This window comes from Eutrigla gurnardus, assembly GCF_963514095.1.
Source record: "Eutrigla gurnardus genome assembly, chromosome: 3".
NCBI classification, from domain to species: Eukaryota; Metazoa; Chordata; class Actinopteri; order Perciformes; family Triglidae; genus Eutrigla; species Eutrigla gurnardus.
In genome coordinates this window covers 19740809-19768121 of record NC_139917.1, presented here as the reverse complement: position 1 = coordinate 19768121, position 27313 = coordinate 19740809, and the positions used below count along the sequence as shown (strand labels likewise).

General features: G+C 42.5%; 3 protein-coding genes across 4 annotated transcripts; 2 read left to right on the top strand and 1 right to left on the bottom strand.

Moving 5' to 3' along the window:
• The first annotated feature begins 469 nt into the window (after positions 1 to 469).
• pi4k2b (phosphatidylinositol 4-kinase type 2 beta) lies at positions 470 to 11582 on the top strand. Its single transcript, XM_084005859.1, has 11 exons — positions 470 to 1018; positions 4790 to 4941; positions 5147 to 5227; positions 5356 to 5475; positions 6688 to 6819; positions 7500 to 7653; positions 7918 to 7988; positions 8326 to 8428; positions 9567 to 9700; positions 9796 to 9855; positions 10223 to 11582. Exons 1-11 carry the CDS (start codon positions 664 to 666, stop codon positions 10394 to 10396), a joined length of 1536 nt encoding a protein of 511 aa, XP_083861985.1. The 5' UTR covers positions 470 to 663; the 3' UTR covers positions 10397 to 11582.
• Positions 11583 to 18194: 6612 nt separating this feature from the next.
• Positions 18195 to 20061, top strand: LOC311010859 (uncharacterized protein). The gene is made up of 3 exons (XM_084005502.1): positions 18195 to 18783; positions 18913 to 19028; positions 19200 to 20061. Exons 1-3 carry the CDS (start codon positions 18444 to 18446, stop codon positions 19998 to 20000), a joined length of 1257 nt encoding a protein of 418 aa, XP_083861628.1. The 5' UTR covers positions 18195 to 18443; the 3' UTR covers positions 20001 to 20061.
• Positions 20062 to 20820: 759 nt separating this feature from the next.
• Positions 20821 to 22979, bottom strand: LOC311010713 (uncharacterized protein). 2 transcript variants are annotated; one of them, XM_084005302.1, is made up of 4 exons: positions 22604 to 22740; positions 22033 to 22238; positions 21599 to 21780; positions 20822 to 21354 (listed from the first exon to the last, which is right to left on the bottom strand). In XM_084005302.1, exons 1-4 carry the CDS (start codon positions 22615 to 22617, stop codon positions 20983 to 20985), a joined length of 774 nt encoding a protein of 257 aa, XP_083861428.1. In that variant the 5' UTR covers positions 22618 to 22740; the 3' UTR covers positions 20822 to 20982. The 2 variants fall into 2 exon arrangements, with proteins under 2 accessions (XP_083861427.1, XP_083861428.1); XM_084005301.1 differs by having other exon boundaries at positions 20821 to 21354; positions 22033 to 22979.
• Positions 22980 to 27313: the final 4334 nt, after the last annotated feature.

The window sequence follows — 27313 nt, the reverse complement described above, 5'->3', positions numbered from 1 at the left end:
GATAAGCTTTATCAATTAATCTTCATATTGGGTATTGTTGATTATTTACAGCGTAAGCTTACTTTGAAAGGATATGACAGATATAGAGGGGCGGAGGGACGAAAGTGACCAACAGGCGAACATAATTATTACATTGAAACTGAAAAAAAACATCGCAATTAGTTTTTTAACCTCAGACAAGCGTAAGTATCTGTAACGTAAGCATATTTCTCTTTTGTTGACGTTGAACGATTACTTTATGGACTGTAGCGCGAATACATAATGTTTTTTCCTAGGAAATATTTACTCTAACAATGTTAAAATTCATATATGTGGATTATATATTACATTTCGGTAATGTCAAGCCCAAAATGGACCGACAACTTGCCATCTTATTTGTAAACGCCAGTTCGGATTTTACAAGCAGCACTTGAAGGCAACTTTAGCCAACAGTGTTCCTCCGTTGTGCGCATGCGCAGTGGGCCAACAAGGAAGCAGTAGAGCAGCAGACTATCTTGACAGATTATGTGGACATATCGGTAAAACCAGCTGCTTTCGAATGATTTATGGTTTGTATACTTATGGAAAGAAGGGAGTGTTTCTAAAATGGACGACTAACCGCTTCAAGGAAAGTCAGTTTAATTGAATGTACATTTAATTGTTTGTATTAAAAACGGAGCGACAATGATGTCAGAATGCGACCCGACAGAGACAGAGACCGGCGAGCCCGTGCTGGACACCGGAGCAACAGCGGTGCCAGCTACAGAGTGTAACTTTCACTCTTCGGACCCGCCAATGGTGTTATTCGATAGGAATGGATTAAGTTTGGGACTTGTGCGGAGCCTCGGGTCCGCCGTTCGTATTTCGGACTCTTGTGAAAGCGTATTAACCGAGCTGGAGACGGACGGCTCGGGCGAAGAGGCGCTGTTGTTGCCATGTTTAGCAGGAAGCTCGTCGTCACCGCGGGGCGTTCGAGAGAAGCGGAGCAGGCGGAACAGACACAGCTCCTCGTCGGATAAAGACAACCTGGCCTCCCCAGGTAAATGGTTTTTGGGTGAATGCTTTCGAGATGTGATGAAAGGAAGTACATAAAAGATTCAACTTTTATTCAAGACACAGGAAGGTCCATAAAAACAAAACAGTAATATAAAAAAAACAATGCAAAACATTTAATAAGGATGCAAATGAGTCATCAATTATAGTACACAAATAAAAGGGCGGCTGCTGCGTGGTATGTCCCGTGGAACACGTTTGTTTTGTCGCATATCGTTTAGTCAGTGATCATTTTTTTTTGTGCTGTATAGGTAACAGTGAATGCAACGTGGTCAAAACGTTAAGCTGTTGCAAACTTGTGGCTCTCCACTGAAGCCCCTCCAGGGACCCTTGAGGGCCTAATTTGGGGAACTAAAGCGTTGGATATTGGTGTGCTATATAACATAGTAACAATACAAAGGACCTAGTTTCCAAGCAAAGAAACACGTCTGAATGTGATGAAAACTAGCGATATACTTAAAGTTGTATTAAAGGTATGAAGGCTTGTGTTTTGCATGCAGAAGCAGTCTGTTCAGTGTCCACGTGTGTTTCCCAGTCATCTGATGTAACAGCTGTGCGTTATCTTCTCAGTGGATGATATGAGCTGCACTTTCACCTGGCGACCTGAACGCCACATTCCACGAGTACAGATGGTGGTAGTTAGACAGTGTCTTCACTTCACCGTGAAATCACACTCATTATTGTACAATTTTCCCCAGTGATTTTTAAGTGCTCCTGTGTTAATCATAACAAGTAGGTGTTTAGGTTCAATATGGCTGTAGACTCAAAAAAGAATCAATATCTTTTTATTTATTGTTGTTATTGTATTGTTAGTTGCAGTCGTAATATTAGAAACATGAGATTTCTTTTGAGACGTAAAAAAAAATGGTATGTTGGAAAACAAACAAAAATGGGATTTAGTCGCCATTGAAGCACATGTTGTGACTTAACTACTAATTTAATTTAACACCACTCTCCCTCATACCACCCACCTTTTCCCCCTACAGAAACATTTTGGAGCATTTTTTTCTTTTTATATTGACTTATTCTCTCTCTCTCTCTCTCTCTCTCTCTCTCTCTCTCTCTCTCTCTCTCTCTCTCTCTCTCTCTGTCTTTCTCTATCTCGCTCTCTCTATTGTTTGACCATGTTGAATCAGGGCCAGATATCTAGGCCACAGGTAGACATGCCGAGCCTTAAATCGCAGGTGTTCGTGTCCCATTTCCTCTGGCCTTTTTGAGTCACGTCTACAATTACACCACCGTTTTTGTTTCGGTACATTAAAAATCAGGATTCATGCATAGTCACGAGAGCTGTCGTGGCAATCTCCATTGCAAATTCTGCTGGTAGAATTCTACCATGAACCGAACGTGACCGTAAACCATGTGAGTCCTTCTGGCTTAAATTCCAGACCATATCCGGCTTTTGGCTCACCCATTCATACGGTCTTCTTTCACCATCGTCCATGAGTATTGTTATCAGTATGTGGTGAGCAATGTCAAATTATCTTATTTTACAGTTACGCAAATACATTTAATCTAGCAGCATTAAAACATTTAGTCGTGTGACCGTTTAAGCATAGGCAAAGTATGTGTAATAACTAAAATGCAAATGAATCATGACTTTGAGCTCGCAATGACTGAAATTCAAGGGTTGTGTTATGTTCAGTGTGGCCACACATCAAAGCAGTACCCCTTTTCAGACCGCATTGTTGCAACTTCTCACACGTTGTGTGCACTGCAGGTCAACAGGTCTCTAGAGCTCTTAGAGCTGCACTCCCGCAGTGAAACAGCTCTGCAGGCCGAGGGCTCTGAGACACCCGGCATTAAATCCGCACATACAACACTGTAGTACAGTACATGATGATGGTAGAGAGGGAATATACATGTTTACTTTTATTAGTAGTTTTCAGTGGGGTGAAAATAATGATATGAGAGAGAGAGAGAAGGGGGGAGATTCCTGCCTCCTGCAGTCACACTGCACGGTTGCATTATCACAGACATTCATTAACAGAGCAATCCAGTGCAAGCACACATCCATCATCCAGCAACACAGCTGAATAAACACACTGAATCTATTGTGGGATATTAAATGGGGAAGATAAAATATTGTGTCAACTCGGTTTTACACACAGATAAATTGTGTTGTAAATCACAGCGTATTACTCCCGTATTAATGTCAATATGGAGTTGTTTTTAAATAACAATGGGCTTCCTTGCAGACCACCAAAGATATACCTTCATGACCAGGCTTCTTGTGGCCGGGTGGCATGCTAGTAATTACAACTCGCTAATTGTACATCCACCAAAAGACCTTCCCGGCTCCAGGGGGGAGTGGATTCAACACACATATTCCTCCAGTTCAGGATCAATCTCTACTTTAATCTTTATTTTGGTTGCCCCTAGCACTACTTTGAGGTGCGCCTCATGCACAGAGCTTGAAAATGCAGCTTTTACAGAGAAATGTAAGTGATGATATTGAGGTCGGTGGATGGAAATGAAATATACATGAAGGCACAAAAACAGTTGATGGAAGCCCTTTTGAGTCCCCCTGTTAAATTAAACGTCTCAGAATATAAAGGGTATTTTAATGTGTTTGCTCGGGTGTAGTTCGGCCATATGGCTAGTAAAATCCTCACATGTATCTATTTTTAAAATAATCCAAGCCCCAGTTCTTGTAGGCCTAGATCTCCATCCTTAGTTTCTACCATTCCTTCGTTTTAATGGACTTCTCTCTCAAACCCTTTCAACTAAATTAGCTTCAAAGCTGTCTTTGCTTTCTCCTTATCTCTCTGTGACCAATGGCATGTTAACTGTCCTCCAGTCCCTTTGTCCACCCCCCTGTGTCGTCCCTTCATCCCTCCCTGCATCCCACTGTGACTTTAGTGTGACTGATACAGAGCATATGCAGCCTTTCTGTCAGCTGACTGTTCTGCTTCTGCACCGTCTGAGGCAGGGGATGTAGAATGAGTCAAGTCATGTGATTGGGCCTTCATCAAAGAAATAATTAGCACCCAGTCCTCATCAGAGAGCGTTCTCTTCCAGAGAATTATATGAAACCTGCTAGGCAATAGAAAATGCCATTTTCTGATGACTGGCAGAGTCACTTATCAGCTCTTTTGGCTCACAGCCAGATGGATGGGTTTAAATCCACAGACCCAGTGGGCTGTTTGTGTGTGCAGTTTGCACGTTCTCTCTGCCTGTGTGCTTTGTGATTGCATGTTTGATAGACTAGCCACCTGGCCAGGTTGTACCCCACTGCTTACCCAGTGAGTGCTGGGAACAGTTCCAGCCTCCCATGACCCTGAACAGGATAAGCGGTTTAGAGAATGGATGGATGGCTACTAATACAACTGTGTGCATGATAGGGCACGGTGGAATGGGTAATCAACAGATTAAAGCCTGAAAAGCATAGAGACATATTCCTTATTTGGATTGAATTGTTAGCATTTTCAGTAAATGTTGTATATAGCCTACATTAAGAGTGATCTTACTACAGATTTGTTTTGGGGCTTTTTCAAACAAAATTGTATATATATATATATATATAATATACATTTTATAATTTTATGGCAATATGCCCCTTTTTAATATGCTATGAAGTGTATTACTTTGCTTTATTATTTTATTATGAACGTACTTAACTGGAAAACATTGGTATGATGATAGAGTATCAGTGTTCCCGGCTTTAAGAAAAAACATTGCTTTTTATTCTGAAGCACAGTCCGATGCCACACTGTAAATTATGAATATTAATCTGAACTCTCTCCCCCCATTCTAGGTACCAGCAGTGGAGACTTCAACCATTTCCCTGAAGATCCTGAGTTTGCAGATATTATCCAAAGGGCTGAACAAGCTATTGAGAATGGCGTCTTTCCAGAGAGGATTTCCCAGGGTTCCAGTGGGAGCTACTTTGTCAAAGACCCAAAAGGGGTGAGAAGATTTTTTTATTTATTTTTTGTTAACTGCTTCGTACATAAGACTTTTAGCTTTTTAAATAGCTTTAAGCTTTTCACCTTCCATATTCTTCCTCATTCACTTCCTCCATTCAGATTGATCCAGCAAGTGTAGAATTTCTTATTATATGTAGGCCAAAACGCATTTTTGACACACTCTTTCTCATTCTCTTTTCCTACAGAAAGTCATTGGTGTTTTCAAACCAAAGTCAGAGGAACCTTACGGTCATCTGAACCCCAAATGGACCAAATATTTTCACAAGGTACGGTGTATCACATAATGCATGTCAACAACCTGAAGGAGTATAAGCAACCATGTCGAAACCCTTTTATCTGAAACAGCTTTCTCAAAGCCTCCTGGTGGCCCTCTCCCTCTTTCCCCCTCTCACAGCTGTGCTGTCCGTGTTGTTTCGGCCGAGGCTGCTTGTTGCCCAACCAGGGTTACCTCTCGGAGGCTGCTGCCTCACTGGTCGATACCAAGCTTGGCCTGGGAGTGGTGCCGAAAACGAAGGTGGGGGAACGAGTGCATGCATGTTATTGCATTTTTTGAGTCGACTAATATTTCTGGCATTGTAATATGTAACCAGCAGTGGTTTCTAGATTGATAAGTATAGGGCCAATCTTGGCTGGGACTAAGTGTGACTAAGAACTGAGGAGTAAGGAATTGATGAGACAGCATTTTTGGACTTCCAGTTCGCTTGGCGCAAAGTCAATGTCTTTTTGAATGGGTTTTTGGTTGGATGCCTGAAATAATCAACGAGGCTGTTAAATTGCTGGGATTAGGTACTTCAACCTTCCAATCACTGCGTTGTCTTTTTTTTTATTATCTTAAATTAGTCTGAAGTTCCCAAAGCTTGAGGTTTTAATTTCAGCCAATCGTTCCTCCCTTATACTTTTGGTTATTTTGGACAGCCGTTGGGCTGAATGTTACTACGCCTTCTTACAAGAACTGAATTCCAAACTTGAATTTTAGCTAGATGGAGGTTTTTAACGTCAAGGAGTTTAAGCTAACCTCGACAAACATTTTCTATTAAACTACTATTTAAAAAATAAAGAAATCATGGTAGAGATTTATGTGACTGATGTTGACAATGACATTCAGTAACACTTGGTTTGGTCCTTTTCTTTAATATATTTTCACATATTGTTAAATGGTTTGATATAAGATACGTCAAAAATACCCCTCTTATGCATTTTGAAGTTTTTAAGTGTTACAAAAAGGCAGTTGATAACAAGTGGCTAAATGAGACTACAAAACGTTGACTAGTCCCCTTCCTAATCTTGACATGTATGCTCACGTCCATGCATCCATGGTGAGGTTTGTTTACACTCCAGCTTTTTACTTATGCTTCAAAAATCATAAAAAAAAAAAAAAATTTGTCAAGAGAACCAGTGTGATGCTCACTTCTGGGCTTGGCTTACAAAATTACATCACTCCTGCACTGCTGCATAATAACAACAATGAAGCTGCTATGGAGGCTGCTTTCAAAAAGCACCTTTGAAATCCAAGCAGACCTTTGATGTCTGAGAATAATTCCTCATATACCGCTGTCATACTGCTACAAGATGCCGGGTTGAAACGCTGGCATGGCTTCTTCTTTCGTGGCATCTTTGTCGGTATGTCACGGTACCTGTTCTCCGCTCTCCCCGAGCCTCCCTCATTAGTGTCTGTAACTGTGACGTTAAGCTCCGACTGCCAGTGAGTGTCTTCCTTTTGTATCAGGTGGTGTATTTGGCCAGTGAGACATTCCACTACAGTGCCATCGACAGAGCCAAATCCAGGGGGAAGAAGTACGCCTTAGAGAAAGTCCCCAAGGTGGGACGACACTTCCACAGAGTGGGCCTGCCACCTAAGGTAATTCATGCTCCAACGACACCGACTTTTAGCTGTTTTGCATGAAAAATCAAGGAGAAACGTAGCCTGGAACCTCTTCACTCGTTCATTCCTGTTCCTGAGATGTAGCCCTTTTATTTAAATTTTCTTTATTTTATTGTGTATGCTAATGATTATTATAACATCTTTTCATTTTTAAAACCTATTTAAACGGTTTCTTTAAACGTTCTGTTTTAAATGTACACGGTCTGCTGTCTCGTTCTTCTGAAATGAAAGGGTTGTGTTCTCAGTGAATGGTAGGCTCAGAATAGCTGCTGATGCAGCCCTGGTGGAGGACAGTAAAAGGAACCGTGTCACACTCTGTTCCTTGGAAAGACAGGTTTATTCAAGTAAATAGGTCAGAGGAAGCATAAATGTCATCTTTGCTTCAAATGCTGTTCTTTTTTCAGGGTCCTTCAAACAGTGATTGTGTATTCTCATGGGTTTTGTAGTGTGCTGCTATTACTCACATCTGGCACTAATTTTAGCATGAAATGTATGGGTGCACAGGAAGTAAGACGAGGAAGTTTGCTTCATGTTTCAACTGACGTGCGGTGTTGACATTTCCGCCTGATGACATCTAAATTCCCTGTTACATCATTTTCTCATACACCGTCAACAAGCTACCTACTGCATGTGATGAGGTGCGTGTTTGTGTCTAGGTGGGCTCGTTCCAGCTCTTCGTGGAGGGTTACCGTGAAGCGGACTACTGGCTGCGGCGCTTTGAAGCGGACCCTCTGCCAGAGAACATCAGGAAGCAGCTGCAGTCCCAGTTTGAGCGACTGGTAGTGTTGGACTACATTATCAGAAACACAGGTGAGGGCGTGTCTGTGTTGACACTTTAGGGGTATTTTTTTTTTTTAACTCAAACACGGCATTGCATTGTAGTCTATCATTCAAATGTGTACATTCCCATTACATGTATTGACTGACTCATAAAAATACCACCATCTAAGTGCACTAAAGTTAGTCACTTGTTGGTCCATTTGCAAGTTCACAAGTGTGTCGATGTTCAGCTTGCCCGAATTTCCCCATCGACATCGGTTTGTATGAAAACTTGCCTTTTTTCTTCCTCCTCAGATCGGGGGAATGACAACTGGTTGATCAAGTATGAGAAGCCAGGAGAAGGAGGAGAAAGAGAGGGACAAAAGGTGAGGTTAAATCAAACACATACTAAGGTGTGTTCAGACTGATCACGCAAGAAATTCTCAACCCACTTCGTGCAATCAAACTGCAATGCTGCTGACACACTGTCATTGTGGGACGCCGCTAATGTTGAACACACATACTTTGTGTACTTGGTGCTCCATCATTCGTTCACACCCACGGCACACATGGGCCCCACTTCCAATAGATAGATCTGATATATCTATCTGGGTTTCTGTCACAAACCAGTGCCCCCCCCCCCCCCCCCCCTCCCCCATCAATCATAATAAATGAGCAAAAGGTTGAGTCAGACTTATCAGATCCTCTTTTCCCTCACCATAGGATGCAGAGTGGCCAGAGAATAGTTCCGACTCCTGCATCAAGATTGCTGCGATTGACAACGGCCTGGCCTTCCCCTTTAAACACCCGGACGAATGGAGGGCCTGTAAGTTGGTCTCTTTTTTTCCCCCTTACCTCTCATTATTCATGTTCTGAATGCCGTCTGTCGTTATTTTGTCCTTATCTAATAATGGTGGAAACAGCCGTTGACTTCATGACTTTCATCCTGAATTAATTACTTTTTGTTATTTAGTCAATAAAAAGACCAATCCATCACAAGCGACCGGAGCACAGCATGACATTAAAATATTTAAATTACAAATATGGCATAACCATTAACAATAATGATAGTATTACAGTTTTTTTTCGATTGCTTAACGACAGCACTATTCATCTTCACACTGAGTGACTAAACACAATATTTTCTATAAAGAAAAGAGTGAAATTCTTTCACATGAACATATTTATTTTATAACATACCAGTTTTTTTTGGTTGCTTCAATAGATATATATATATATATATTTTTATTTTTTTTGTCTGTAGTAATTTGCTAATGCAACCATGTCAACAACAGCATTTTCCTTCATCTGAACATGTCCTCCCTCTTCCTCCTGTTGGGGGCCTTTGGGTCCTATTGTAAAAATATATTGAGTTTGGGTTGCACTCTCAACCCTAGTTTGACATTTTGGAAATACACTTATATACCATCTTGCTTAGATTTAGACAATAAACTAGTGCGAGCAGACAATTATCTTTGCTGAGCATTCAACTGGAAACAGGAGGGAACAGCCAGAGTGACTTTTTGCAATGGTAAAACAAAATTAATCTCACAACATATTGTTTTTTGTACGGTTTAAACGAATAAACAAAATGTTAATCAGTGAGCTTAGAGGTGCTGGCTGGTGGATTTTGTTAGTTATCTTAGAACAGATCCATGATTAGGTTTCCCTCTTTGCGTCAATGCTTGTGCTAAACAAACCAGCTGTTGGCTGTAGCTCCATATTTACTCAACAGACATGAGAGTGATTTCAATCTTCCAATCTGAGCTCTTGGCACCAAAGCGATTCAACGTATTTATTCCAACTATTATTATTATTATTTATTTTATTTTTTTGCCACAGCAAATGTTCAAAAAGAGGACACCTTACAGTGAATGCAAAACAAAACATCATATAACTAGACAGTGTGGACTGTCATGTTGTGACAACCCATTACAATGTGTGCTGTTTCCTCCTCCCATGAGACCCGTTCCACTGGGCGTGGCTCCCCCAGGCTAAGGTGGCCTTCTCCCAGGAGACCAGAGACCTGGTGCTGTCCCGCCTCTCAGACATGAACTTTGTCCAGGACCTCTGTGAGGACCTCTATGAGATGTTTAAGGTACAACCCGTACAAATAGTCATCTAAACATGACATGTTTTTGAATGTAGTGACACAGGACACCTGCTAACAGGAGCTGTTGTTTTTCTCCTCAGACGGATAAAGGTTTTGACAAAACAATGTTTGAGAGACAGATGTCTGTTATGAGGGGACAGGTGAGTTTTCCTTTTCCTTTCCAGACAGTTACTTCCATAAAACAAGTCTCTTTTTGTTGACATTGTTCCTATAGTTTCCTGTACCCAGTGTTTAGTTTAGGCTACATGATGCTATGTTCTTCTTCCATTAGAGCTGAAACATTTTGTCTGTTTAATAGAGAATTACTTGTGGTTTAATATAATTGTTGAAGGCATTTTTTCAACAGATTGGATCGAGTTGGATTATGCGAGTCTCATTTATGTTGGTTCAGATTCATAGAGGTTTAACCTCACAGAAACTGTCAAATGCAACCAATGCACCCGACTCAGAATAAAAAAATGGTTTCTGGACTATGTCATACATTAGTAACCCTGTTTTTATCCCCAGGTGTTGAACCTGACCCAGGCACTGAAGGACGGGAAGAGTCCCATCCAGCTGGTGCAGATGCCCCGGGTGGTCGTGGAGCGCAGCCGCTCAGGTGGCCAGGGACGTGTGGTCACACTTGGCAACGCCTTCACACAAACCTTCCACTGCAAGCGTCCCTTTTTTTCCTCTTGGTAGTCGGAGAGGGGGGAGGAGTCTCAGCTGATGACAGACTTCTCAACTCTTGTTTTTTTTTTGGTCCAGAAGTCAGGAAGCAAGGGAGAAGATGTGGATCTCACACTGGAGGCACTTATATTTCTTTGGCAAGAGAAGAAATGAAGACACGGACGGTAGAAAATAAGAAGCCTGTGGCTTCGGACCATTCCTCATTTTGTGAAAGTGAGTGCAGAGAAACATGGGAGTTAGAGAGATTGGCATGCCAATCTACTCAAGACCTTGGGTCTATTGTGGTTACCATGGTGACTTGATTGGATAATCTGCTTTTCCACAGAGGTGGGCTTTGTTTATTGTTAGGAGGCACAAAGGATTGTTTTTACCCACCCAAAATACCTGCTGATGTCTCTTGCAAGGTATCTTAGTGGTGCTTATGGCCAAAGAAGTAGTAGCCTACCTACAAACCACAAACTAACACATCTGTGGTCTAGTATGTTTGGGAACCTACAGGACCGGTTTCACAGATCTCTCCAGAAAGTGATTTATTTAAAAAGATCTGGAACAGCGTCTTTCCCAGTCTGGGATAAATTCCCAAACTATTTGCTTTTTGCCTTGTAGGATTAATTATTAAAATATAGATGTGCACTTGCAATGCTGGACGTGTTTATCTAGTTCAGCAGAACTGGCTCAAACTGCTTTTTACTTAGTGTTTTGAAAAACCACGTCTTGTTGAACAAACACAAACCCAGTGTCTTCAACTCTCACTACTGCCAAAATCTGTCTGTGGAAGGAATAAGCCTCAAGGAAATTAATATCGTTGAAACTTGAATATGACATTTGGGGAAGGAGGACTAGTGAACACACATTTTGCTTGAATGTAATCTGTTTACGGTTTCTACACAGAGTCGTGCTCCTAAACATTTCAATACGAGTGAATGCTGTAACAATGAATGTATTTGTTGTTTGACATGACTTGCTTTCTCTTGAACCTCGTGGCATCGGGCACCGCACCTCGTCCGTGCTCTTTATAACACATTATGTGAGGAGGAGGAAAAACAAAAAGAAAAAGACAATATTTCACACGTGCTAGATGCCGTCGTGTTTTTTTTCCTGTGTATGCATCTTGAGATTTCTATTCCAACTCAATGATTGTATGAGAAAAAAAGTTGTATATATATATATATTACATGAAAAATAAAATTTGGGAAATTTGAAACTTGTTTTTTCTTTTTCGCCTTCAAACACTGTCGATGAAGGTGTGTTCAGCAGCCGAGCGCTAGGATAGCTTGGCGAGACATATTCCATACACCTGACAGGAACATTGACCTACTTAATGATTAACTAATCATGGAAACAGTAACAGCTGAAGCCAGAGTGAGCTATTAATAACTTTTAAATGCATCCAAACCAGCCTGTACCTTGTGTTCTATTACTACAAATATGGCATTTATATATATATATTGATCAAATTTGAATTCTCTACTAAGCTAATCAAGATGGCATTTGAATATATAGTCCAGTAATTATTAAAGGTAATAAAACAAATAATATGAATATTGTAAATCAAATGTTACTTTCTGATTGTTGCACTGTAGGGGAATCAGCCTGTATGCCTTATCTTAATGGTATCTTACTTGTCTTATCTAACTGTACATCTACAAGTAACAGTTGTTTTCGGACAACTTGCCTTGCACAAAAAATCCTTTTAATTGAGGCATTGAGGAGCCGATGTTATCATGTGGACACAAACGTGTGTCATTAAAACATGTCTACATGCACGTGCTGATGAAACACGTGCACTGACACAACGCCCACACGCGCTCCCTCCTCACGGTGCACCTTCTACCATGACACTGGTGGGAGTTAAGTCGTGGAAGAGTGTCATCACACACACTCACACTCATCCGTTTGGAACGAGGGGCCACCCACTCACACTGACTGAGGTGTAGCTACACCTGGAGAGGAACAAAATATAAAACCATCTGTTGTGATAAGATCAGAGTCTGTCTGCAGTGGCAAGAAGTGGGGGGTCACATAGCCTAACACTAATGCAATGTGGGAAATTCCATATGTGGAACTGATGGAGAGACATTGAACTTCAGGAGTCTGCTATCACTTTTAAATCAACACTAAAAATATGCACTATTTATATTTGTCATACATTGAGTAAAACTCACCTTTATTTTAAATTATGACTGCAGAATAGTGTTTTGGATTGTGATGCTTTATGGATACAAACAGCACGTACACACACACACACACACCAGATGCAGGTACAACATCTATTTCCTGCAGGGAGCATATTAATCATAGTGGCAGTCTGTAAGATTAGAGATCCGTTGCTTCTAGCGGCCTCTTTGGCAGTAGATGGAACTGCAGGTGAGCCTCTGAGACCTCATCTCGACTGTGTCTCACCTGCGTGATGCCTTCAAATGCTCCACACTGAAAGGAGGTCCGTCGTGTTCCCTCGTTCCCTTTGCTTCTTGATGACTTGCCCTTCTTCACTTCCATTAGTTTTTGTCTCTTTTTCTTCAGACTGGAAGTTGAATGGTCTTCTATCTCACCTGTGGCCTTCAAATTTTCTACAGTGTATATCTGTTACTAATAGCCTCCAGACATGAAATATCAGGGGTGTAGCTCAATGATAACCCAGTATGGTAGGTACTCAAAATGTGGCTTGTTGAAATAAAGTAGTACATTTGAAGAGTGGCTGAGCTCCCATTTTTGCAGATAAAAGACTTCTATCACTTCCGCCTCTATCTCTAGTGTTAGCTTAAACATTCTACAAAATATGGTTTCTCTTAGATGATTAGTTTCACAGATATTAAGGCTCAAAAATGGAAGTAAACACTTCAGGTCCAAACTTACTTTTTTTGAAAGATCATATTCTTGTTATAATCATATTAAAAAATCGGGAGGGTGTTTTGCCTCAATTTGTCGCAGTGATTTTTTAAAATCATATTGTTGGGGGTTTTGTGGCCGGTTTTAGTACTGCATGTCTTAATATCCTACAAGTAAACATCACAGCAGGGCAATTCAATTGTGTTTTTTTTTTCATTTACCAAAGACTAACATGTGACTAAATGCTACTGATAAATTTAGCCTCACGAAAACATTAAAATGTAGCACAGTTGTAGTTACAGAGGCAATGAGTCCTTGAATACGAGTTAAACATGCTGAAAGCAGCTTTTATTTGTCTTAAACCATGAACAAACAGCATAATATTGAACTGTACATTTTGTCATACTTTAAGTACTTACATTACACAACCAAATCAAGCTGCTCTGTTGTAGTATGTACTCTGACATTGCTGCTTGTTTTTCAGATTCTGACTGATCCGAACAATTTTTGGTCTTAGCAGGCTTGCTTTCGTTGGCAGCAGTGTTTTGGTACGGCGACTGAGTAGCCGTTGTGCCGGACTGCTATCCAGGCCCTGTGACGGTGTGTTGCGGTGGTCCAGAAGAGCAAGAAAAGGATCCTGCCCAGCTGCTTTGGCTTTGATGAGAAGTCTTTTGGCTGTCTTAACAGCTGATTCGGCCTTGCCATTGCTCTGTGGGTAACCAGGAGATGAAGTCACATGCTGAAATCCCCACTGTTCACTGAATTTTTTGAAGTCCTGGGACGAATATTGTGGGCCATTGTCTGAGATTACTGTATCCGGAATACCTTGGTGGGCAAAATGAGCTTTCAGTTTCTTCATCACTGTGGAGTATCTGCCAAGTAGTCTATTTCTATTTGAGAAATAATCCACAGGTATGAGGTGGTCTTTACTGTCATACACAAAAAAGTCTGTGCCCAATTTTGCCCATTGTCTGTTTCCTTCTGTTGTTTATTTTTTATTTATTATGTTGATCTACAGATGTCACACTTGGCAATATACTTTTTTATCTGATCGCTCATGCCCAACCAGTAGACACACTTTCTAGCTATGCGTAGGCATTCTTCAGCATCCAGATGCGTTGAGTGTAATTGGCTAGTCTCGTCTGATCTCAGTGCGTCTGGAATGACGACTCGATCACCCCGGAAGACTATTCCATCTTGGTGGCTTAGTTCACCTTGTAATGAGAAGTAAGGCCTGATTTCACTTGGTACCTGTGCCTCATCCTTGGGCCATTTCTGGAGCATTGTTTTAATGAGAAGCTGCAGTGTGTTGTCTTTTTCTGTGGCAGACCGTATGTCTTGTAGTCTGTCAGCTGAGATCGGTAAGTATTGCGCCATGTTGACAGTCTCTACCTCATCTTCCACAGGTGTACTCTCAGGAAGATAGGCTCTGCTGAGCGTGTCAGCTAGCAACATGTCTCTTCCAGGCACATACATAATGTCCACATCATATTTTTGTATGCGCAGCATCATGCACTGTAGCCTTTTGGGCGCACTCTCTAGGGGTTTTCGTACTATGATTCCTAATGGCTTGTGATCACTCTGGACCGTGACTTTGCGACCATATGTGTATTGGTGGAATTTTTCCATGCTGAAAACCATAGCTAAAACCTCTTTTTCTATTTGGTTATAACGACCCTCAGTCTGTGTCAGTGCCCTGCTTGCAAAAGCGACTGGCTTTCCCATCTGCATGAGTGCTGCGCCCAAACCTGTGTCTGAAGCGTCGCACTGTACTGTCAGCTCCTCATCTGGGTTATAATATTTCAGTACCGGAGCGTTCACTATTGTCTCTTTAAGTTTCAGGAATGCCTCCTCGTGCTCTGTTGTCCATTTCCACTCACTGTCTTCGTGTGTCAGGTCTATCAGCACGTTGCACTGGTCTGAGAGGTGAGGGCAAAACTTGGTGAGGTAATCAACCATCCCTAGAAGCCTCTGCACTCCTTTTACATCCGTTGGTGCCGGCATCTGCTCCACGGCACGCACTTTTTCAGGATCCTCTTTGAGTCCATCTGCCGTCAAGCGGTGTCCTATGTAGGTGGTCTCCTTTTGTTTCAGTCTGAACTTTTCTGCATTTAGTTTTATGTTCTTTTCCCTGCATCGGTCAAGAAACTGTTTCATTTTTTCATTGTGATCCCATTCTGCTTCCCCTTGTGTCTCCCCTTGCCCCGTGATCAGGATGTCATCCGCAATGATGTACAGACCGGGTATATTGTCCAACGCCTGTGTGAGCTTTCTCTGGAATATTTCAGGGGCCGGACTTATGCCCATCGGCATCCTCAGCCATCTGTAGCATCCGAAAGGAGTGTTGAATGCTGTCAAATAGCTGCAATCCTCCTCCAGCTTGACATGCCAGAATCCACTCTTGACTTCACACACTGTGAACACTTTAGCTCTTGATAAGTCAGGTAAAATGTCCTCAATGGTTGGAAGTGGAAAGTGACTGCGCTTTAATGCTTTGTTCAAGGGTTTGGGATCAATACAGATTCTTGGCTTACCGTTTTGTTTCTGTACTACCACCATACCAGTGATCCAGGCTGGGGTGCCGTCTACAGGACCGATTATTCCTCTGTGTTGCAGGTCTTTGAGCTCTTCTTGCAGTGGTTTCATCAGGGCGTCTGGGAGCCGTCTCTTTGGCTGCATCACTGGCTTCACTGTGTGGTCAATCTCCATTTCGTATTTTCCTTCAAGACAGCCTTCTCCAGTAAACACATCAGCATAACTTGCTTTGATTCGTTCCATTGTCCACTGATCTGTACTTTCAGTTTTTTCCGTTGTGACCATATAATCTATTGTCACGATATTCTCATGGTGCACTTTAATCAGTTTCATTGCCTCACCGGCTCTTCTGCCCAGCAGAGGCATTGCACTGTCCGCATTTACCACTTGGAACTCCAAGCGATACGGTTTGTGATTTATTAGATTTCTTATTGTAATTTGACATTTCCCCAATGGCCTCAGTTTGCTTTTGTTGTACATAACTAGTACACTGTTAGTGTGCTCTAGCTTGATGTCTGGATTTAGCAGGTTAACGGGGATAATGTTGCAACTAGCACCACAGTCTATTTGGAATCTGACCTGACCCTTGTCTAGTAGCATGCCAACATAGAGAAGCCGAGTGTCCTCCTCAACTGTGTCATTCTCTTTTCCATCCTTTACGTGTTCCGGTTTTACTCTACATTTTGCTGCAAAGTGGTTCTCTCTGCCACACTTAGCGCACTTCTTCCCAAACGCCGGACATTTCTGTTTATTTTTGTGTGTTTCCCCACAGAATGTACACTCCACTGTGTTGTTAGCTTCCCTCTGGTACTGCGCTCCTTGAACAGCATGCACCTCCTCTACCATCGGTGCGGTGATGGTTTTCCCGTTCTCCTTAGAGAGCTCCGCGGCTCTGCACAGTTGCAAACACGTGTCCAGTGTCAGGTTTTTCTCCCGCAACAGTCTCTCTCTCGTAGCCGTGTTGCTGCCGCCACACACAATCCTATCACGTATGAGCGAGTCTCTCAAAGTCCCAAAGTTGCATGTTTTTGCCAACAATCTCAGTTCCGCGACATAACCGTCTATATTTTCACTGGCGCCCTGGTTTCTCGTGAAGAAACGATAGCGTTCCACAATCTCATTCACGCTGGGGTCGCAGTGATCATCAAACTTTGTGATTACGTCCTCTATTCTCCATGCATCCTTAGCTGTGTCGCCCATCAGTGTGTCCAAAAGTTCTCTGCCGCTCTCGCCGACAAGATAGCTGAACAGTTTTACCTTCTGTTTATCATCAGCCTCGGCCATTGTCAGGTCCACATAGAGAGCAAACTCTTCCCTCCAATTCTTCCACGTTTTAGAAAGGTTGCTGGAGTCCAAACACAGCGTCTGCGGCGGCTTCAGTCCCTCCATGGCGGCAAACGGCAGTCTCACGCTAGCGGCTAAAAACTAGCATCAAGTAACTCTCTTCCGACCGGAGAAAACGTTTACGTACTCAGAGCGAGTCCTCTTCCGCTGCCACCATGTTAAAGTCTGTTACTTCATCACACGAAGCGTACACTATTCTTACTGTTTAACCCTGCTGGCTTACAAACTTGATTTAACTTTAGCGCGTTCAGCTCGGTCCGGAAACTCAAGTGGTGTCACTTCAAAACATGTCCGTCTTCTTCTTCTTCTTCGTTGGTGTTTAATGGCAGTCGGCATCCTTAGTGTTGCATTTACCGCCATCTGCTGGCCTTTACTTCTCCCGTTCCTCCTCTTCTACATCCTTTTAATTAATCCAGTTGATACTAGCTATCTGAAGATGATTCTCCTCCCTTCCCTCGATTTTCCACATTCTATAATACTGTTAAAATTAATTCCCCTCACTCCTTCCTTACGCAACCCTCTAGTCATTATCTCCCTCTCCCTTTCATATCCAGGACATGTTATCACCACATTAAGTGTGCTGTTCAGTTTATTATGTCCTATTCTTAATCTGCTAATTATTACCGGCTCTGTTCTATTACCTCCATAACGTCCCATCAAAACATATCTGTGTGTAACACTGAACTAAATAAAGGTTCCTAACAATATTTCCTATTGTTACAGGTCACATGATCAATTACCATCGTTTTAACTCCCTCTTTGATAGATAGTAACTTAAAAGACAATTAAATAAATAAAAACCTTACGGACTGCCACTTTAAACAAATGTTGCTTATTTTTTTATTGTAGGTATAAGGAGAATCTATAGAAAATAGCAATACTATATGAATAGAATTACGCAAACAATAACATAAGCTATTCTTTTTTTTTTTTTTTCTTGTTTTACATTTGGGCATTATGTTACTTTATGTTTCAAGATGTCATTCACCAATTCAGTGCAAAATAGTGCAGGTCTTAAGGTCCCCACACACCGCCAAGACGTCCAACTGCCTTATCCGACCACTCTCCGACCACTCTGTTGCCTCTCGTCTGACCCGTTCGGCAGAAAAGTTGCGTTGTACACACCGCTTCGACGTGCTTCCGACAACACAGCAGCGTGTACGTTCTGCGCTTGCGCGAGATGCAATAAGCCTCCTTAACAGCGGGCGGCGCTAGTCTCGTGCCAGTACTCCAAAACAGGAAAACAGGAAATGACGGAACGGAGTGCAGATAAAAACAATGCACACAGGGTTCAGTATTCGTTCGACTCGAGAAGACCTTTGTGGACTAAATACTTGGCATTTCTGGAAAGATGACTCTGGCTAGGGAGACACTCGCGTTGTGTGCTCTCGGGCTCATTATTTTACGAAGACGTCGTCTCAGTAGGGAACGAGTAATACGGAGAAACCGCACCAAGTGGGTGAAGTCGTGGATCCAACAGCGGCAGACACAAGGAGCGTATCCGAATTTGTGTCGGGAACTGGCGATGAACGAACCTGTCGATTTCCGAAATTTTGCACAGATGTTCCCTGCACAGTTTCAGATGTTGGAGGAAGCAATCAGACCAATTATTCAGCGTAAAAACACAAACTACCGGGATTCAATATCTGCCGGAGAGCGTCTGATGGTCACCCTGCGCTTCCTCGCAACAGGTAATTAAACCTCACTTTACACGGTTTGTAATGTCAATAAATGAATATAAACTGACGACATAATTTGCCTTTTGTTGCTATGCATGAAGAATTGCACAAACTAAACCGAGATGTTCGTTTCTTTTGCAGGGGAAAGCTTCCGGAGCCTTTCCTGCCAGTTCAGAATGGGTGTATCCACAATCCGCCAATTTGTTCCTGAAACATGTGAAGCTATCTACCGAGTGCTGAAAGGAAAATATTTAAAGGTATGTTTACAAGCTTTATCTAATGATGTTAACAGATGATTGTATTTTAGCACGCATGTTGCTGTCTATGGCTGGTAAACAAACCCCACACTTGTGTCTCTGTTTGTCACTATCACTGTTTGTTACAACTAAATTGGCCGAGAATTCACCTTTGTTTTCTTTGTTTTTCAGTGCCCAGACACGGCACTCGAGTGGCAGCAGGTAGCCACTGGATTCGTGTCCCAGTGGAACTTCCCAAACTGCATTGGAGCGCTTGATGGGAAACACATCAACATTCGCCCTCCGCCAGGATCTGGATCTACCTTCTCCAACTACAAGCACCACTTTTCCGTGGTTCTGATGGCAATGGTGGACAGCAACTACAGGTTCCTGTATGTAGATGTTGGGTGCCAAGGAAGGATATCCGATGGTGGGGTGTTTGCTGGGTGCACCTTAGCGCTGGAGAACCGAACCACCAACATACCTGCCCCTGCCCCACTTCCTGGTTCTGACCAGCTCTCGCCATATTGCATTGTGGCGGACGAGGCATTTCCTTTGAAGGAGTACCTCATGAAACCATATCCACATCGCGGGCTCGCCCCTGCACAGCGTGTCTTCAACTACAGGCTTTCAAGAGCTCGGAGGGTGGTCGAAAATGCCTTCGGCATCCTGGCCAGCCGGTTCAGAATCCTGCTAACCACAATAAACATCCAGGACACTGCCAAAGTAGAGAACATTGTTCTGGCCTGCTGTGCTTTGCACAACTTTTTGAGGACTGAGAACTGCGAGGTGTATATGGCAGACATTGTGGATAGAGAGGGACCAGATAATGCCATTTTACCTGGAAGATGGCGAGAAGACCCTGCACTACAGCAAGCCTCCCTGCCACGGGCCACAAATGCGTCTACCAGAGCCAAACAGACAAGAGATAACCTGTGTCAGTATTTCATGTCTGACTGTGGTGCTGTGCCTTTTCAGTGGGACAAAGTTTGACCGTTCATGAAAAGATCTGTGTGCTTGAAACTAATGAGCAATAAAGATAACAAAATGTTCCACTGTCAATGATTTTGTCTTTATTTTTTTTCTTTCTTTCCACCACTGCACACTAGTGTCACAGCTGCAGTGAACATGCAGCTGTTTATATCCAACCACCAGTAACATTTATCCACTTCAAGAGGTTTCACACAAAATGTCTTGCAGTCTGCAAGTAACCAGCAACATCATTTTGCAAAAAGTGTACTGAAAATACTAAACACATGCCTCTTATTACACCTCCTGGTTACAGGGGATACTGGAATGTGTCTCAGCCACTACATGTGAATAGATGACCAGACAACTGTCCTTAACGGTTGACTGGTCACTTCGTAGTGCATAGGCATCCACTCCATACAAATGTAAACATGGCACATCACATAGACAACACCAATTGGCCTGCATTCTGATGCCAAATGAGAGCATTTATCAACGTCTGTGACAACCCAGATGAGGCTTTATTGAGATGCCAAGTGTAGCCTGAAAAGACTATCTCTATTTAGCAAGTAAACAGAGTTTACCCACCTTTCAATATTCACCTAATAACACAAGTTTTGCATCAAATGTGACTTCTAACACGTCAAAATAATACTATGTCACCTATGTGTGCAATTGTGCGCTCCAGGACTATTTTATAGTACTGGTTATTATTAGACGTTCTAAATGTCTTGTTCAAACATCAGTGCAATATATCCCTGACCACCAAATTCATAGTTTTCCCACATTTTATTTTACCACTACATCCCTGCATATAGCCTATGTACAAATATAGAACAAAGGAGACAAGAAGACAACAGCTTATCACAAAAAAGGTTTATTCATCTTATTAGTGTCGTACCATGCGTACAAGAGCAGTGAATAAACAACAAAGTGTATAAATGTAAAGTGAATAAAAAAAGGGCACAAATAGAGGACCTATGTCCTTTCAAATAGAGGACTGATGTCAGTCAGTTACTGGTTGTGAGTACTTGTACATCAGGCTCTGAATATCATACTCAATCTGGATGAGCCGATCCTCCGGGAGCATGCGCATCCGGGCAGCCAGGTGCCCGGTAAACAGCGAAATGCGATCCTCAGTAGCTGTCTTCCCCAGCGCTTCACGGACATAGTTCATGAGCACCTCATCCTCCACAGGCACACCCTGACCCTTCTTTTTCCGCTTTGCTGGCGTGCTCTGGCTTTGGTCAGCACCACCAGAGGTGAACCCCAAAACATTTGAGATGTCCAACTCGAGCTCCGGAGACGTACAGGCCGACATGCTCGTGTCCTCAGATGACCCAGGTGTCGACGTCTGTGCAGCATCATCACACAATTCCTAAACAAAAGAACAAGGGTGGGTTTAATACCATGGTATCCTCCTATTCATTCAAGATTCAATTCAATTCCGGGCAATGAAATTCTTAATTTACTATTTGCACACAAAATATTAAAAAAAATCTGTACAAAGAGCAGAAATAATAAAACAGTTAAATGGGAGGTGCTGTTTAGCATGTGCAATGCATACAGCAGAAGGCGTTGACATATATAATTATAATTCGTAGGCAGAGATGACAAATTACCTTGTGAGTGAGGTTGGACGTGCTCTCCTTCCTCTTGGTGTGTGGCTCAATAAATTGCAGCCGACTGAGGATCCACAGTTGCCTGGCCGTCCTCGGTGCCCCTGAGCTTCCTGAAGGCGCCGGTTTTTTATACCGATTGTAAGTGGTACGGAGGTTATCCCACTTCCTCCGAACGTCTTTGCCTGAAATGCACCAAAAAACACTTTAATGATATGTCCCCTTTCGCATGTCCGATTTACGCTAGTCAAGCAAGTCTAGCAACATCAAACGGAATACCAACAACAAACACTCGTATTTTGTGTACAGAGCAACGATTAACCGATCTTTTGTTGACTATTTTCAGACAATTGCATGCCTGCTACCGCTGTCTTGTTTTTCGTGCATTGCCGTGCTAATAAATTGATTGCAAGTTGTGCAGAAGAAAGAAATCTTACCTGGAAGATGAAGCTCGCTTTCGATCTCACGCCACAGTTTATCCTTCGTAATCCGGTTGGAGTAGCATTGAAGAGTTATATTGTACAGTGGTGGTCTCTCCTCCACCATTCCAATCAGCTGCTCTTCCGTCTCTTCGCTCCACGTAGCCATTGCTTCGTCCAACGGTTGGGCCGGTGTGTTCCTGCCATTAGAGAGCTCCGCGGCTCTGCACAGTTGCAAACACGTGTCCAGTGTCAGGATTTTCTCCCGCAACAGTCTCTCTCTCGTAGCCGTGTTGCTGCCGCCACACACAATCCTATCACGTATGAGCGAGTCTCTCAAAGTCCCAAAGTTGCATGTTTTTGCCAACAATCTCAGTTCCGCGACATAACCGTCTATATTTTCACTGGCGCCCTGGTTTCTCGTGAAGAAACGATAGCGTTCCACAATCTCATTCACGCTGGGGTCGCAGTGATCATCAAACTTTGTGATTACGTCCTCTATCTTCCATGCATCCTTAGCTGTGTCGCCCATCAGTGTATCCAAAAGTTCTCTGCCGCTCTCGCCGACAAGATAGCTGAACAGTTTTACCTTCTGTTTATCATCAGCCTCGGCCATTGTCAGGTCCACATAGAGAGCAAACTCTTCCCTCCAATTCTTCCACGTTTTAGAAAGGTTGCTGGAGTCCAAACACGGCGTCTGCGGCGGCTTCAGTCCCTCCATGACGGCAAACGGCAGTCTCACGCTAGCGGCTAAAAACTAGCATCAAGTAACTCTCTTCCGACCGGAGAAAACGTTTACGTACTCAGAGCGAGTCCTCTTCCGCTGCCACCATGTTAAAGTCTGTTACGTCTTCACACGAAGCGTACACTGTTCTTACTGTTTAACCCTGCTGGCTTACAAACGTTATTTAACTTTAGCGCGTAAAGTACATTCAGCTCGGTCCGGAAACTCTGGTGGTGTCACTTCAAAACATGTCCGTCTTCTTCTTCCTCTTCTTCGTTGGTGTTTAATGGCAGTCGGCATCCTTAGTGTTGTATTTACCGCCATCTGCTGGACTTTACTTCTCTCGTTCCTCCTCTTCTACATCCTTTTAATTAATCCAGTTGATACTAGCTATCTGAAGATGATTCTCCTCCCTTCCCTCGATTCCCCACATTCTATAATACTGTTAAAATGAATTTCCCTCACTCCTACCTTCCGCAACCCTCTAATCATTATCTCCCTCTCCCTTTCATATCCAGGACATGCTATCACCACATTAAGTATGTCCTATTCTTAATCTGCTCATTATTACCGGCTCTGTTCTATTACCTCCATAACATCCAATCAAAACATGTCCGTGTGTAACACTGACTAAATAAAGGTTCCTAACAATAATTCCTATTGTTACAGGTCACATGATCAATTACCATCGTTTTAACTCCCTCTTTGATAGATAGTAACTTAAAAGACAATTAAATAAATAAAAACGTTACGGACTGCCACTTTAAATAAATGTTACTTATTTTTTATTGTAGGTATAAGGAGAATCTATAGAAAATAGCAATACTATATGAATATAATTACGCAAACAATAACATAATCTATTCTCTTTTTTTTTCTTGTTTTACATTTGGGCATTATGTTACTTTATGTTTCAAGGTGTCATTCACCAATTCAGTGCAAAATAGTGCAGGTCTTAAACTGGACGGCTGCTTTGGAATGTTATGTGTTTTGTCGCCGCTAGATGGCAGCCTATGCAGTATCATTGTTTGATGTGTATGTGTTTATTCTCATACTTATTTTGCATAAATATTTAAAAAAAAAAAATAAGATTGTCTGCTTCCTCTCTCTGCCACCAGACATCCCTTGTCTGGTCACCACATGCATCTATGCAGTGGCTCTGGTTTCATCGTGAACCACTCAGGGATGATTGTGACCAGCGCTCACGTGGTAACCACAGTTGCCACGGTGACAGGTAGGCCCCGGCTGCAGGTGCAGCTCCACGACGGCGATGCATAGGAGGCCACGGTCCGAGATGTAGACAGGAAGGCAGACCTCGTCCCGATCAACCCCCAGCTTAGAGCATTTACATCCAGCCCTGGGAAGATCATATTTGCGTCCTTCAACCCTTTTATTCTCATCCAAATTGAATATTCCAGACATTTCTTGACCCTCATCGAAAAAAAAGTTTTCTTCTCGACGTTCATAGCGAGATACTTTCCAAAACACCAGCTCTGTGACTCAGAGACACTGCGCTGATGTGTGTATTCTCACACCCATATCTCACATACTTGGACAGTTTTGTAAGCATTAAAATCTTCTTTATGACTCTCTCTCTGTCTGTCTCTCTTTTGCAAATCTATTTTGCCATTCAACCTTTGCCTTTTTGGTGTGTTAGATCTGTGTCCATATGGGAGCAGAAGAAGCTCCCATATGGACCTGTGCTGTCTATATTTTGTTTGATGGACTATTGCTAAATATTGGGTGTGTTTTATCATTGAGACTCTTAATAAATGCAGTAGATTATCACAATCCTCCAAAGACTGCGTATGATGTTCAAAGAATTTCAGAATTGAAGCTCCCAAACAAGCAGTTGTACACTGGTATGAATTTGCCTGTTCAGCACACTCCTTTGTTTACGATTGATTTATAATTCAAACAAACCTCAGCTGACACTTAGACACACACACACACACACACACACACACGCTGCAAAGTGCTGCTGTTTCTAGAAAAATACACTTTTACGCTCTTCTGTTTTAGTGATGGAAATCCTCATGCACAATGTTTTATGAACCTTGAAGCTGAGGACAGAAACTTCTTGTGGGGTTGCTTTGTTGGTGTTTTTTTTTTTAAGATAATCCAAATCAAGCTTGAAACAGATGACAAAACCCAGCTTGGCAGCGTATGCTTAAAAATAGAACAAAATGAAATCATGTATGGTTGATCTGGGCCTTCTAGGACAGTGTCACTTTAGATTTGAAGTCTCCTCCCATGATGAACCCATGTGCCTGTGTGGACACAGTTCATAAACTGGTCCCAGACATATAATCCTCCCTGCTTACTTGAATGAAGACTGTGTCATGTTATTATTGGCTGCGACACTGAATGACATACACAGAAGGACGATGGGCAATAGAAAAGAGATTTGGGACAGAGATGAAGGAAAAAAGGGGAAATGGGCTGAGTGAAGACAGATGGACAAATTACTACCATATCAACCAGCAGGGGTCTGTCTGTGTGTGTGTGTGTGTGTGTGTGTGTGTGTGTGTGTGTGTGTGTGTGTGTGTGTGTTGCTAACCCAGTTGTTGAAGAGTGAAGTATTTGCTTGTCTCCTTGCCAAGACATATTGTCAAAGCAGAGCACCGGACTACTTCAGTGGGGCAGACAGGGGACACAGCTGGGACACAGCTGCTTGTTCTTAAACTGACACTATACTGAAATGGTGTCACCGAGCTCACAAATCAAAACATCTCACACCGCAAGTTTCTCTGCTAAAATCAGGATACGTGTGCATCAAATACATGGCTCTTCATATACAGAACATTTCCCATAAAGCCCTGTTCATGGATTAATGAAGTTCTCACCATCTAGAAGTCTGGTTGGAATTCAACCCAAATTATCATTCCCAAATAGGCCACTAGATGGAGTGGTGGGTATAAGCATTGCTCCTGACGTGGCAACTGATGGACTGATTAGAAGGCTACTCTATATGTGAAGTATAGCTGCCGAAGCAGTCCGCATATAGCTCCGGTTTCTGACTGGGTGATGTTAACTAGAGGGCACTGCATGAAGCCCTAGTATTACCAGTGAAGGACACGACAATACAGGTATGAATATACTAGATTTTGGAACGTTTGTACTACCTTGTATTTATGTTGTGGTGATGTCATCAGGGTTATCTTGGCTTGGGTGTGGAGACTACAAATAATAAACTGGAGGTTTGGAGTTCATGGTCAGGGAGGGTCCAAAGAAATGCTGGGATAAAGCATTCTTTTTTAAAAAAAAATCAGGATATCTCAGACACCAAAGCTATAATTGTGACCACTATTTGTTATAAGGAACCTTTTTGGACCAGTATAAACCTGGGTTGCCAACTCTCACGCTCCTGGCGTGACACTAACGCTTTCACCATCAATCTCACGCTGTCCCGGCAAGCGTGAGTGTCACGCCAGGAGCGTGAGAGTTGGCAACCCTGGTATAAACACCTGTGGTCTGCTGCTATATTTTAAAAACCTATCTTATGTTAAGGCAAATACAGACGAGGGCCCAGGTGTAACTAATCAGGGCAGAGCAAACAGGTGGGAACACAGGAGGACAGGAAGTGAAGATGTCTGAAATGAGAGGCAAATGTAAGTACAAAATAAAACAGGAAGTGACAGAAAACCATAACTGAACACCTACATGAATGAAAAAATGTTCTGTCAAAGATATAACAGATTTGATTGTTTTACATCTTTTTTTATCTGAGCTTTACCTAACTTTTAAAGTGGTCTGTCCCGTACAAGAAATTAGTTTTGTCCAGTAAACCAGAGCACGGTCAGGAGCTGCTGGCCTGGTTTACATGCATGCAAGACACAGAATGGCGGCTACTAAAGTGGTTAGCGTATAGCGTATAGTATATAGCAAGCATTTCTTTGATGGAAAGAGCAGAAGTTTGCGTGACTTTGGCACGTTCATTCAGACAATGGCATCTCCCTAGGTTAGCATAGATGCTGCATTAGCACCAGTTCTCAGCAATGGATAGGATTTCTTAATTGAAAGAAGAGCAAAGAACTAAATGCTTTTCCCAATGGAAAACATGCACTTCTCCCAACTGACTTCAGACTAGAGTCTGATTGGCCGATGGTGAATCCAGTCACCTGTCAAGTCAAAAAAAAAAGTGGCTTCCCTTTTCCGATCAGATTCTAATGACGGCTTCTCGGTTGGTTCTGTTTGAAGCGTGTAGGAGCCAACGACCCTGTCAATATGGTTTGGTTTGTCCATTCTGGGCTACTGTAGAAGCGTAGCGGTGCAACAGACTCTGTGCAGAAGACACGCCAAATATGTCATATGAACGGCTGCAACAAAAACACTATGGCTCTTATTTACAGATGATTATACATTAAAGAATCAACATCAGTGTAAAAGAGGCTTATGTGTCAGCCCTGTGATAGAATGGCGACCTGTCCAGGATGTACCCTGCCTTCCCCCAATGTAAGCCTATCGGCTCCAGCCCCCCGTGACCCTGAATAGGATAAGAGGTTACAGATGATGGTTGGATGGATGGATGAAATGAACCTTTCTGTTTAATGAGTAATTTGACGTTGGGTATTT